This window comes from Chiloscyllium punctatum, chromosome 38, assembly GCF_047496795.1.
Source record: "Chiloscyllium punctatum isolate Juve2018m chromosome 38, sChiPun1.3, whole genome shotgun sequence".
Taxonomy (NCBI): Eukaryota; Metazoa; Chordata; class Chondrichthyes; order Orectolobiformes; family Hemiscylliidae; genus Chiloscyllium; species Chiloscyllium punctatum.
This window is the reverse complement of record NC_092776.1, coordinates 63,035,697-63,050,287: the sequence shown is the minus strand read 5'-3', so window position 1 is coordinate 63,050,287 and position 14,591 is coordinate 63,035,697. Positions and strand designations below refer to the sequence as shown.

The window sequence follows — 14,591 nt, the reverse complement described above, 5'->3', positions numbered from 1 at the left end:
GTTCCATAGATACTGCCTGACCTGAGATTTTCAAGTATCTTTTTTTCTTGTGATTAATTATGGTTGTCTAAGTTTTCCATCAATGCAGGGTAAAGAAGGCCTTGATATATTAACTTGAGAAAATCTCAAGCAAAAATTGTTTAACTGTATCACATTGAAACAATAGACTTTTATGTTGTTGAATAATTTGAGATTCACTGACTTTCTCAGTCTCATGACGAATACCTAGACACATCGATATGTAGCTAACAGTGCCATGGCAGGTCTATTGTTCTGGATTTGGTCCGTCTTTATTTAGTAGATAGATGTGCTTGTATATTCAAAAATGATAAGAGAATAGGAGAGGGTGATGATATTATCACTAGACTCTTAATCCAAAGACATGGGGGACTCAGGTTCGAATCCTGCCAAGGCAGATGATGGAATTTGATTGCATCAAAAAAAAGACTGGAAGTAAGAGTCTAATGATGACCATGAAACCATTGTTGGAAAAACCCACCTAAATTACTAATGTACTTTAGGGAAGGAAATTGCTGTCCTTGCCTCATCTTGCCCTATATGTGACTCCAGATCCACAGCAATGTCCTCTGATCAATTAGGTAAGGTCGATAAATGCTGACCTAGCCAGCAACAGTCACATTCCATGAATAAATTTTTAAAAATTTGGCCATTTCATCCAAAGAAACTGATACATTCAAAAAACAAAAAACAAAGACTTTGTGAATTTAGCTGAGGAAACTATAGCATTTGATAATTAAGTACATGCTTTGTTATTTTAAGCAAAGTTTCTGACACAATATACTCTTAATCATAAAGATTTTGCACTTGCATTTCTCTAACATTTCCCCCTTCCATCAACTACCTCAGCCCAATTGCCATTTAATTTTGTACTGAGTCAACTATTCCTAAGGTTTCCTGGCTGGCTCCCAACTTCGATTCTGCATAAATTCAGCCAGGCTCTGATATCCACATCCTCACATGCAGAAAGATCTGCTCACCCACCACCTTGTTGATTCCTTAATTCCTGAACACCCCAAATTTTAATATTCCTGTCTTTTGTGTCAAATTTTGTTGTGATATCCCTGTCCATTTCTCTTTAATTTCTACAAACCCTGAAACTGCACCAAGTATTTTTCTGATTCTGGAGTCTGCACTGGTTCCCTTTACCCCACCACTATTTGTAACTTCTGCGGCTCATTCATCCATAAGTCTGCCTTTTCTCCTTTAAAAAATTATCTCCAAACCTACTACTTTGACTCTTCTTTCTCCTGTCCATTCATCTGATTTTAATAGATTTAAATTGTGTAAGCATGCATTTCTAAGTTGAAAATAAAGGTAAATAGTTGTAAGTGGATTATGAAGTGGAATATTGTGCATACTGAAAATTTGAAGTAAAAGCAGAAAATGCTGATGTACTCAGCAGTTCAGGCAATATCTGTTGAGAGAGAAATTGAGTTACCGATTCAGGTTTTTTCTTTGCATCAGAGCTGAGGGGGAATATTAGAAATGTGAAAAGGTTTGCCTAAGAGGTAAGTGGGACAAGGGGAGGTCTGTGATAGGATTAAAGACAGAGAAGAGGTTGAATGACAGAAGGGTTAATTTTCTAGGGTCAAAGGAAATAAAATACTGTGGATGCTGGAAAGCTGAAATAAAAGCAAATATTCTGACATTACCCATAGAAAGAGAAACAGTTACCATTTCAAGTCCAAAGATGACTTTGGAATAGGTTGGCTGTACTACTAAGGAACAGAATGAAGGTGCAGGCTTCAAATCATAAGGATTGCATACAGAAATCATGTAAATATTTGCACATTACAGTGTTGTTGTGGAAGTCTTTAGAAAGAAATGTAAACACTTTGGGGTGCAAGGAAAATTTGCTTAAAGATTGTCCAAGAGTATAAGGGAGGTAATAAACCTCTGAATGGGACTGCTCTTTATAGGAATTGCAGAAATTAACACTAAGATTTGTTTTTGCACTGTGTAACTTTAAAATGCTAAGACTTTGTTTCAAATTTTACAGTTGATTGGAACTTTCATCCTCTGTATTGGCATATACGCAGAAGTTGAAAGACAGAAATACAAGACGCTGCAAGGTGCCTTTTTAGCTCCAGCTGTCATCCTGATTTTGCTGGGCATTCTGATGTTTGTGGTGTCTTTTATTGGTGTTTTAGCATCTTTGCGGGACAACTTGTGCCTTCTAAAAGTGGTAAGACATGTTTTGCTAGTACTACAATTTAATTGGCTTTTCACTTCCTAACTTGGCATTCATTCTTTTAAAATATGTTCTCAAGGTGAAAGGAGCTCAGTGTAAACAATTTGAATGTATTTTCCTACCTCGTTAGATTAGATTCCTTAGAGTGTGGAAACAGGCCCTTAGGCCCAACCAGTCCACACCAACCCTCCGAAGAGTTGATTCAATATTTTCTCAAACACATCATTTAAGTGCAAACTGCGTTTTATGAATGACATTGATATAAAGTGGAAAGTGTTGCTGTTTATACTCATACGTTATTGTTTTGTCTGTAAACTCATGCTGCACCCTAAAAGCTAGTAATCACCGTGTTCAAAGTCCAAATATTCTTCCTGGCACTGGTATAATTTTGTTGGCTATGTCATATAAAGAAAGATTTATTTGGTTAGTTTGTGAAAGAAGGTTTAGATGGAAATCATTTTGTAAAAGCACTAGTGAAATACAAGAAAGAAATCCTGGAATATAACACCTAATGAATCACAGTCACCTGGAAATTATTACATTACCAAGTAAACAGGTAGCATGTTTATCTCTTATATTTTACCAAAACATTAACCAGGATGTTTCAAGGTTTAATGTTAAATAATTATTAGTACAAGGCAAGTCAATTAGCCCTTGCTATTGATAACATAGTGAAAAGTTAGATTTTGTCAGTTTAGTTTCTTAACTAATGGTAATCAATTTGAATTTATTGAAGTACTTTCTAGGATAAGAAAGAGAAATCTGACTTAGAACAAGTAATGCCTTTGATTTTGATTCAAGAATTCCTTAGATCTAGGATATTTTTCTGTGGATTAGTAACACTCTTAATTCATGATAAGAAGAAGCATAGAAACATGGGCAAATAGCAGGAATAGGCTATTCAGTCTCTCAAGCCTGCTCTGCCATTCCGTATGGTCATGGCTGATCATCCTAATCAGTACCCTGTTCCTTCTTCCTTCGCATATTTTTGATCCCTTTACCCTCAGAACTATATCTAACTCCATCTTGAAAACACTGAATGTTTTGGCCTCAAGTGCTTTCTGTAGCAAAGAATTCCACAGGCTCCCAACTTCCTTGGTGGAGACATTTCTCCTCATGTTGGTCCTAAAATGCGAGGTGCTGCATTTTGGAAAAGCATATCAGAGCAGGGCTTAGACACTTAATGGTGAGGTCTTGGGGAGTGTGGCTGAATAAAGAGATCTGAGAGTGCCGGTTCATAGCTTCTTGAAATGAAGTCGCAGGTAGATAGGATAGGAGGGTTCAGAAAAGATTTACAAAGATGTTGCCAGGGTTGGAGGATTTGAGCTATATGGAGAGGCTGAATATGCTGGGGCTGTTTTCCCTAGAGCATCGAAGGCGGACGGGTGAATGCGATGCCTCAGGCAGGTACCCCACGTGCTTGGACTTAGTCAATCCTTTTCCGTGCTTTGTTATTTCCAGTCGACAAAAATGCGGTTACTAAAGATTCTATGACTATTCCAACATTGAATTTTAAAGAAAGGGCTTGAGTGGGGTGGATTAAAGGATTACTTTGCTTGTGCTGTGATGCAGAGCCCAGCAAAGTAGACCATTCAGATTGCCTCCATCTTGGTTCCCCCTTTGTTGTATTCTTGATTGTGGACTAAAATGAGAAAAGAACTGCTTTAGGAAAAAAGAATGATTGTGGAAGGGACTGCTGCATTTTTTAAAAGCAAGCCACTTATTCTAAGTTCTGCTTGAACACTTTTGGTCACCCACTGGGGAATATTTACTACAGACAAGCTGGTACCATTGGGGAGTGTATGAAGAACGATTCGGCCAGCAATGATGTGATTAGCTCCCAGATAGCTGAACAGCTTGTGAATGTGAACTAGTTCTGCAGAAGCCTTTGAACTTCTAGAAAGGAAGATTCTGTTTTTGTCTCTGCAACAGAAGATACCTCAAGCCTGAAGAAAACCAACTTATTTTCCCTCACCCGTTGGTTTTTGGTTTCAACAATAAGTTGGAAGCATTATCATTTATTAACCAAGAGATCAATCTGATTAGATTCCCTACAGTGTGGAAACAGGCCCTTCAGCCCAGCAAGTCCACACTAACCCTCTGAAGAGTAACCCACCCCGACCCATTTCCCTCTGACTAATGCACCTAACATTATGGGCAATTTAGAATGGCCAGTCACCTGATCTGCACATCTTTGAACTGTGGGAGGAAACCCACGCAGACCTGGGGAGAATGTGCAAACTCCACACAGACAGTCGCCTGAGGCTGGAATCGAACCTGAAATCCTGGTGCTGTGAGGCAGCAGTGCTAACCACTGAGCCACCGTACCGCCCCTAAATCTCCTCAGCACCTGTCTAAAGCTTCCATATCTTTTCTATAATGATGCGAGAGAACTGAACACAATATTCCAAGTGTGGTCTAATCAGGGCTTCATAAAATTCAATTTAACTCTGACATCATATTATCAGCTGTTTTGAAAGCAGCTTATAATGCAAAATAAGGTTCTGCAAAAGGAAAGGATGTGTAAAAGATTCTGATAGAGATATAGACAGACCCAAAGATGGTAAAATAAAATACCCAATGCACTGAATTTTTTATACTGGTAGCAAAGTATGTCTGATAAAAATACGAAGAAAAACTCTTACAGTACATTCAAAGGTATTGAAAAGATCCTGCAAATAAACAGCTTCAAAATGGAACAAAACATTAAAATGCACAAAACAAGGAAATCAACATAGGTGGGGAGCACAGATGGTTTAAAAAAAACAAACCGAGACTGATACAGTTGAGAAAAGAAGCAAGTCAAACAGTCAGGGCAGGCAGGGACAAAGCAGAGAACAAGGCAGAGGGATTGAATTCAAGAGTCGTGAGGTGATGTTGCAGCTGTACAGGACTTTGGTTAGGCCACATTTGGAGTACTGTGTGCAGTTCTGGTCGCCTCACTTTAGGAAAGATGTGGAAGCTTTGGAGAGGGTGCAGAGAAGATTTACCAGGATGTTGCCTGGAATGGAGAGTAGGTCGTACGAGGATAGGTTGAGAGTTCTCGGCCTTTTCTCGTTGGAACGGCGAAGGATGAGGGGTGACTTGATAGAGGTTTATAAGATGATCAGCGGAATAGATAGAGTAGACAGTCAGAAACTTTTTCCCCGGGTACAACAGAGTGTTACAAGGGGACATAAATTTAAGGTGAAGGGTGGAAGGTATAGGGGAGATGTCAGGGGTGGGTTCTTTACCCAGAGAGTGGTGGGGGCATGGAATGCGCTGCCCGAGGGAGTGGTAGAGTCAGATTCATTGGCGACCTTTAAGCGGCATTTGGATAGGTACATGGATGGGTGCTTAATCTAGGATAGAAGTTCGGCACAACATCGTGGGCCGAAGGGCCTGTTCTGTGCTGTATTGTTCTATGTTCTATGTTCTATGTTCTAAGGTAGGACTGATAAATTAAACTGCATTTATTTCAATGCAAGTGGCCTAACAGGGAAAGCTCAGGGCATGGTTAGGAAAATGGGACTGGGATATCATAGCAATTACTGAAACTTGCCTCAGGGATGGACAGCTTAATGGACTGGCAGCTTAATGTTTCAGGATACACGTGCTACAAAAAGGGAGGCAAGAGAGGAGGGGAATTGGCGATTTTGAAAAGGGATAGCATTGCAGCTGCACTGAAGGACGGTATTCCTGGAAATACATTCAGGAAAGTTATTTGGGTGGAACTGAAATAAGAAAGGAATGATCACCTTATTGGGGTTGTATTACAGAACCCATAATAGTCAGTGGGAAATTGAGGAACAAATTTGTAAGGTAATTTCAGTTGTCTGTAAGAATAATAGGGTAGTTATGGTAGGGGATTTCAACTTGCCAAATATAGACTGGGACTGCCATAGTGTTAAGATGGAGAGGAATTTAAGTGTGTACAAGAACATTTTCTGATTCAGTACGTGGATGTACCTACTGGAGAAGGTGCAAAACTTGACCTACTCTTGGGAAATAAGGCAGGGCAGATGACTGAGGTGTCATTGGGGGAATCACTTTGGGGGCCCAGCAACCATAATTCTATTAGTTTTAAAATAGTGATGGAAAAAGATAGACCAGATCTAAAAGTTGAAGTTCTAAATTGGAGGAAGGCGATTTTGACAGTATCAGGCAAGAACATTGTTTAAGAAAGGTGGTAAGGACAAGTCAGGGAACTATAGACCAGTGAGCCTGACGTCGGTGGTGGGCAAGATGTTGGAGGGAATCCTGAGGAACAGTATGTACATGTATTTGGAAAGGCAAGGACTGAATAGGGATAGTCAACATGGCTGTATGTGTGGGAAATCATGTCTCACAAACTTGATTGAGTTTTTTGAAGAAGTAACAAAGAGGCCAGAGTGGTAGATGTGATCTATATGGACTTCAGTAAGGTGTTCGACAAGGTTCCTCGTGGGACACCAGTGACCAAGGTTAGATCTCATGGAATACAGGGAGAACTAGCCATTTGGACACAGAACTGGCTCAAAGGTAGAAGACAGAGGGTGGAAGTAGAGGGTTGTTTTTCAGACTGGAAGCCTGTGACCAGTGGAGTGCCACAAGGATCGGTGCTGGGTCCACTACTTTTCATCATTTATACAAATGATTTGGATGTGAGCACAGGAGGTACAGTTAGTAAGTTTGCTGATGACACCAAAATTGGAGATGTAGTGGATTGATTAGCTGGGCCAATGGGCTGGGAAGTGGCAGACGAAGTTTAATTTGGATAAATGTGAGGTGCTGCACTTTAGGAAAGCAAATCTTAGCAGGACTTATACACTTAATGGTAAGATCCTAGGGAGTGTTGCTGAACAAAGAGACCTTGGAGTGCAGGGTTCATAGCTCCTTGAAAGTGGAGTCACCGGTAGATAGCATAGTGAAGAAGGCGTTTGGTATGCTTTCCTTTATTGGTCAGAGTATTGAGTACAGGAGTTGGGAGGTCATGTTGCAGCTGTGCAGGACATTGGTTAGACCACTGTTGGAATATTGCATGCAATTCTGGTCTCCTTCCTATTGGAAAGATGTTGTGAAACTTGAAAGAGTTGAGAGAAGATTTACGAGGATGTTGCCAGGGTTGGAGGATTTGAGCTGTAGGGAGATGTTGAATAGGCTAGGGTTGTTTTCCCTGGAGCGTTGGAGGCTGAGGGGTGACCTTTTATAAAAAGGTTTATAAAATCATGAGGGGCATGGATAGGATAAATACACAAAGTCTTTTCCCTGGAGTGGGGAGTCCAGAACTAGAGGGCATAGGTTTAGGGTGAGAGGGGAAAGATATAAAAGAGACCTAAGGGGCAACATTTACACTCAGAGGGCAGTACGTGTATGGAATGAACTGCTCGAGGAAGTGGTGGCGGGTAGTACAATTGCAACATTTAAGAGGCATTTGGATGGGTATATGAATAGGAAAGATTTGGAGGGTGCTGGCTGGTGGGACTAGATTGGAGTGCGATATTTGGTCGGCATGGATAGCTTGGACCAAAGGGTCTCTTTCCGTGCTGTACGTCTCTATGACCCTATGAACCAGTGTTCTGTGCCTCTTGCAAATACTATAGACAGGCAGGAGGCTAGAAGAACATAGCAAGTCAGGCAGCATCAGGAGGTGGAGAAGTCGATGTTTCGGGTGTAACCCTCCTTCAGGACTGGGGGTGGGTGTGGGTTGGAGCTGCAGATAAAGAAGGTAGTGGGTGCCAGGTGGTGAAGTGGGGATAGGTGAAGACAGGTAGAGCACACAACCTGGTAGATCAATGGAAGGAATGAATCTGGTTGGTTTCAGGGAGCAGTGGAAGGGATGGGGAAGGGCTGGGAAGGGAGTTGGGGAATGGGGAGTGAGCTTATTTGAAATTGGAGAACTCAATTATGAGTCCTCCGGGCTGTAGGCTGCCCAGGCAGAATATGAGATGTTATTCCTCCAATTTGGGCTGTGATTCATTTTGGCAGTGGAGAAGGCCAAGGATGGCCTTGTCAGGAAGGGATTGTAATGCAATAAAGAGAGAGTTCCCCCTCGTTCTCACCTACCACTCCACCAATCTTCGCATCCAATACATCATCCTTAAACACTTCCACCTCCATCGTGACCCCACCACCAAGAACATCCTCCCTTCCACACTCCCCTTTGCCTTCTGCAAGGACCTTTCCCTTCGACAGTCCACTCTCCCCACCAAACCTCCCCCGTCCCCCCCCTCCCCGGCAACTTCCAGGTACCTTCCCTTGCAACTGGAAAATATCCAAAACCTGCTGGAACCCCGCTCATCACCATCCAGAACCCAAACAGTCATTCCAGGTGAGACAGAGGTTCACCTGCCTCTCTTCCAACCTAGTTTACTGCATCAGGTGCTCCTGATGTGGTTTTCTCTACATCAGGGAGACTGACTGTAAACTTGGGGAACAGTTCATTTGAGCGTCGCAGCCGGGTCTGCAGGGGCAGACTGGACCCGCCAGTCACCGCCCATTTCAATTCCCTTCCCACTCCCTTTCCAACATGGCCATCATTGGCCTCCTCCATTGCCAAAACGAACCACAGCTCAAATTGGAGGAACAACACCACCTCTTCCATGTAGGCAGCCTACAGCCCGGTGGACTCAACATTGAGTTCTCAAATTTCAAATAACCTTGCTCCCTATCCCCTGACTCCCTTCCCCATCCCTTCTACTGGCACCAATCAGATTCATTCCACCCGTTGATGAGCCATGTCATACCCTCTACCTGTCTTCACCTATCCCCACTTCCCCACCTTGCTTCCACCACCCCCTTTATCTGCAGCTCCCACGCCCACCCCTAATCCTGAAGAAGGGTTACACCGGAAATGTCGTCGTCTTCACCACCTGATGCTGGCTGGCTTGCTCTGTTTTTCCAGCCTCCTGCCTGTCTATTTTGGATTCCAGCATCTGTAGTTTTTATTTTGTCTTCTGGAAGTAAAAAGCATCTAATGTGAAGGGGACGAGATTCACAAACAGCCATTTCTAACAAGTCAAAAGCATCACCTCACTCGTCAGTGAATTCTCTGGGCAAGAGCTTTTCCAGTTTTTCCTTCAATCCATAGCACCAATGTTTGTTTGTCTAGCAGTGTTTATTTAACTTGTATATTGGATGTCGTAGATGTAGCTCTGTTCTTGTCCACAGTTCCCTGAAGGCAGCAGGTTAAGACAATGGTTAAGGAGAGACACATCAGTCATGGCATAGATTATAAGAGCATTGAGTAATGTTAGAATTGTACAGAACTTTGTTTAGGCCATAGCTGGAGTATTGTGTGCAATTCTAGTTACCACGCTGTAGAGAGGAGGTGCACAGGAGATTCACCAGAATGTCAAAGGAACATAGACATATTGCCAGGTCGAGTAGTTTAGTCTTTGAGAGGCTCAATAAGCTTTGGTTGTTTTCTTTAGAGCAGAGAAGACTGAGAGGGGACCTTATTGATATGAATATAATTATGAGGGGCATGGAAAGGGTGTATAGGAAGTGGCTGTTCCCTTTAGTTAAAGAGTCAATAACGAGGGGGCATAATTTTAAGTATACAATAGGGTGGCATAATGGCTCAGTGGTTAGTGCAGCTGCCTCACTGAACTATTGACCCAGATCCAGTTCCAGCCTTGGGTGACTGTTTGTGTGGAGTTTGCACATTCTCCTGTGTGCCTTTCTGCCGGGTGTTGTGGTTTCCTCCCACAGTCCAAATATGTGCAGGTTGGATAGATTGGCCATGCTGAATTGCCCCATACTGTCCAGGAATGTGCAGGTTAAGCAAGTTAGCTCTGGTAAATGTGGGGTTATGGGGCTAGGGCGGATGGCTGGGTCTGGGTGGGATTGACTTTGCAGATTCAATCTGCCAAATGGCCTTTTTCCGCAGTGTGGGGTTTCTGAGTTTGAGGGGATTTGAGGAAAAGCCTTTTCACCCAGAGGGTGATGGAACTCTAGAATGCCTGGGACAGAAGTTGGGGTAGGTAGACTAAACCTTTAAAAAAGTACTTGAATGAACTCTAAATACGTGTTTATTGCGTTCCACTCTCTAGCATTCAAGGTTATGGGTCAAGTGCTGGAAAGTGGGATTAGTGAAGATGTCTTTTGTCAGGGCAGACTGAATGGGTCAAAGGACCACTTCTGTACCACATGATTCTGTGTTTGTATATTGATGGTTCACCTGTAGCTGGAATCTAATAGATAGTAATTGTGGTTAAGTACAGAAATATAGTCTGGGCTTTCAAAAGAAATGGGCATAGGAGTAGGCCGTTTGCGTTCTGAAGCTTGCCCTGTTTTTCAATAAGATCATGGCTGATCTGCCTCAGGCCTCAACTCCTCTTTTGGAAACATAGAAGATAGATCAGGAGTAGGCCATTCAGTCCTTCAAGGACCACTATTAAATATGACCATCCCTGTTAATGCCTTAAACCGAGGGTGCCATGTCCAACTTCCTCTTGAATGTATCCAAGAATGTATCCAACTGGTGCCAACAGCTTTCCGTAGTAGAGAATTCCACAGGTTCTCAACTCTCTGAATTAAGAAATTATTCCTCATCTCAGTCCTGAATGATTTACCTCTTACTCTTAAACTGTGACCCTAGTTCTGAACTTCCCCAACATTGGGAACATTCTTCTCGCATCTTGTCTGCCCAGTCCCTCCAGGATTTTATATGTTTCAGTGAGATCTTCCCTCATTCTTCTAAATTCCAGTGAGTATAAACCCAATCAATCCAGTCTTTCTTCATCTGTTAATCCTGTCATCCCGAGAATTAGAGAGTCAAAGAGAGTCATAGAGTCCAACAGCAAGGAGACAAGCCCTTTGGCCCAAATGGTCCAGGCCAATCAAAATGTCCATCCATGCTAATCCTATTTCCCTGCACTTGGTCCATATTCCTCTAATCCTGTCCTATCCATGTGTTTGTCCAAGTGCCTTTTAAATGTTTTTAATGTACCCACCTCAACCACTCCGCTGGCCGCTCATTCCATATGCGTACCACCCTCTGTGTAAAAAAAGTTGCCCCTCAGTTTCCCTACTATTCTTTCCCCTCTAACTGATGTCCTCTAGTCCTTGATTTCCATTTTCCCCAGGAAAAAGACTGAGTGCATTCACCTTATCCATGCCTCTCATAACCTTATACACCTCTATAAGGTCCCCCTCTGTCTCCAACACACTATGGGTGGCACAGTGGTTAGCACTGCTGCCTCACAGCGCCAGAGACCCGGGTTCAATTCCTGCCTCAGGCGACTGACTCTGTGGAGTTTGCATGTACTCCTTCAATAGTAAGAAAGTCCTTCCTCTGACTAAAAGACCAAAACTACACACCATAATCAAGGTATGGAATCTAATCTAATCAGGACACACTCAACAACAGGACACAGTCACAGAATAAGAGGATACTCATTTAAAACTGAGATGCAAAGGAATTTATTTTCCCAATCAGCGATGAATATCTAGAAATCTCTATTCCAGAGTGCTGTAGAGAATACTTGACGTTGGACAGGAAATTGCTAAATTTTCAAAATATCAGATAGTTGATGGGCTATGCTGAACTGGCACAATATACATTGACAATTTGGATGAAGGAATTCAATGCAATATCTCCAAATTTGCAGATGGCACTAAACTGGGTGGCAGTGTGTGTTGCGAAGGAGGATGCTAAGAGGCTGGAGGATGACTCTAACAGGCTGGCTAAGTGGGCAAATACTGTGGATACAATGTGGATTAATGTGAGGTTATCCACTTTGGTGGCAAGAACAGGAAGGAGAATTATTGTCTGAATGGTGGCAGTTTAGAAAAGGTTGAGGTACAATGGGACCCGAGTGTCATAGTGGAAATCACTAAAAGTTGGCATGCAGGTACAGCAGGCAGTTAGGAAAGCTGGCCTTCATGGGTTTGTCTTGCTGCAGTTATACAGGACCTTGGTGAGGCCATACCTTGATTATTGTGTGTAATTTTGTTCTTTTAGTCAGAGGAAGGACTTTCTTACTATTGAAGGAGTCTGGAGAAGGTTCACCAGATGACACTCAAATATGTGGTATCATGGACACTGAGGAAGGTCAACAGAAATTGCAGCAGGACCTTGTTCAGCTGGGGAAGTGGGCTGAGAAATGGCAAATCGAGTTTAATATAGTTAAGTGTGAGGTCTTGCATTTTGGAAAGTCAAATCAAGGTAGGAGTTTCATGGTGAACGGTAGGGCTTTAAGAAGTGCAGTGGAACAACAGAGGGAGCTTGAAGTTCATGTTCTCTGAAAGTGGAGTCATAGGTAGACAGGGCAGTGAAGAATGGTTTTGGAACACTGGCCTTCATCAGTCAGGGCATTTAGTATAGAAGTTGGGAAGTTTTAGATTAGATTAGATTAGATTACTTACAGTGTGGAAACAGGCCCTTCGGCCCAACAAGTCCACACCGCCCCGCCGAAGCGCAACCCACCCATACCCCTACATCTACCCCTTACCTAACACTATGGGCAATTTAGCATGGCCAATTCACCTGACCTGCACATCTTTGGACTGTGGGAGGAAACCGGAGCACCCGGAGGAAACCCACGCAGACACGGGGAGAATGTGCACAGGACATTGGTGAGGCTGCACTTGGGAGTATTGTGTCAGTTTTAGTCACCTAGGTAAGATGTTATTAAACTGGAAAGAGTGCAAAGGAAATTTACAAAGATGCTGCCTGGACTCAACAGTCAGTTATAGGGAGAGGTTGGAGAAGCTCGGACTTTTTTCTTTAGATTAGATTAGATTAGATTACTTACAGTGTGGAAACAGGCCTTTTGGCCCATCAAGTCCGCACCGACCAGCTGAAGCGCAACCCACCCATTTACCCCTTACCTAACACTACGGGCAATTTAGCATGGCCTATTCACCTGACCTTCAGCCCAACAAGTCCACACTGACCCTTTGAAGAGTAATCCACCCAGTCCCATTCCCATACCCTATATTTACCCCTGACTAATGCACCTAACATTATGGGTAATTTAACGTGGCCAATTCACCTGCCCTGCGCATCTTTGGATTGTGGGAGGAAACCGGAGCACCCAGAGGAAACCCACACAGAAACGGGGAGAATGTGCAAACTCCACACAGACAGTTGCCCAGGGTAGGGATTGAAGCTGTGTCCCTAGTGCTGTGAGGAAGCCGTGCTAACCACTGAGCCACCATACCATCCTTTTGTTCTGTGACTGTGTCCTCTTGTTCTATGCCTATATTCGTCAACCTGGATCTAAAAGACGCATCAATTGGACACGCTTGTACAATGAATAAAATTTTTAACTTTTGTGGTGATTCTGGGAAGACTGAGGCTGGACATCCAGCCCAGTGCAACTTGATAAACTTTGAGGGCTCATCCAGGTTTGATTTTGAAATGGAGACTGCAAGGATTTGTGTGTGGTATTAGTAAACAGCACAATTGAAGAAAAATACAGGGTGTACAGAGTTTTAAACCTAGCACTGGAAACAGCAAAGGATTTGTGCAAGTGGTACAGTTTTCCCTGACAGTCTAAAGGAAACTTTCAAAACCCACGTTGATTCCATGGGCCAGTAAACTAGAGATGTCATTGCCTGACAGACCTGCAAAGGCAGGTATAATTGAGGTATTAGCGTAGCAGTTTTTCCTCCACTCATAACTTTGCGTGTATGACTGCGTACGTGTGTTGTGAGAGTTCTGTAATAGGGTTAGACGCCAACACTTCATGATTGTTTATCTGGAGCCGGAATCTATTTAATTATAATAAGTAGTAAACCTTGTAATTACAGAAACCTGGTCCATGCTTTGTCAACCTCCAACTAAAAGACTGGGGACAAAAACAAAGTGCTGGAGAAACCCAGCAGGTCTGGCAATACCTGTAGAGAGAAAAACAGTTAACATTTTTGAGTCCATTGGCATTTCATCAGAATGGACACAAAACATTAACTCGGTTTCTCTCTCCATAGATGCTGCCAGATCTGCAGAATTTCTGGTTTTGTTCGCTTTGTTTTTGTTTCAGATCTCCAGCATCCACAGCTCTTTGTTTAATTTTAGAGGTAAATTGGGGAACTTTATGTAAGCTTTAACTTTTGTGACTTTTTAAACTTTGAGAGAGGCTGCTTGTGGAGTCTAGTTCTCCTTCATCCAGGCTCAGACTCTGCATGATGGCAGCAGTGGGATCAGCCAGAACAGCTGTCCCATGCCCCCCAAAACAGAGTCTGACTCTTGATGCTCCTCTGATCATGGATTCTGACTCTTGAGATGCAGCAACTTTGGGAGAGAGGGAAGCTATGATTGGAAAAAGAAGAACCACAAACTTGGGAGAGACACAATCGGCAATTGGAGGAGCAGCTCCTCAGATCTTGTGGCTCCCACACAAGGGTGAGTTTTCTCTCCTTTGTCACCTCCCTCATTTACGTTTCATGAGCTTTTTGGGGATTTAGAGGGCAA

At 42.9% G+C, this 14,591-nt stretch overlaps 1 protein-coding gene across 2 annotated transcripts in view; it reads left to right on the top strand.

The window, feature by feature from the left end:
• Positions 1 to 14,591, top strand: part of tspan15 (tetraspanin 15) — a 189,393-nt gene that overhangs the window by 83,541 nt on the left and 91,261 nt on the right. For both annotated transcript variants that reach the window (XM_072558013.1, XM_072558011.1), the window contains exon 2: positions 2,021 to 2,206. In XM_072558013.1, coding sequence (XP_072414114.1) covers positions 2,021 to 2,206 — 186 coding nt within the window. The remainder of the gene's footprint in view (positions 1 to 2,020; positions 2,207 to 14,591) is intronic.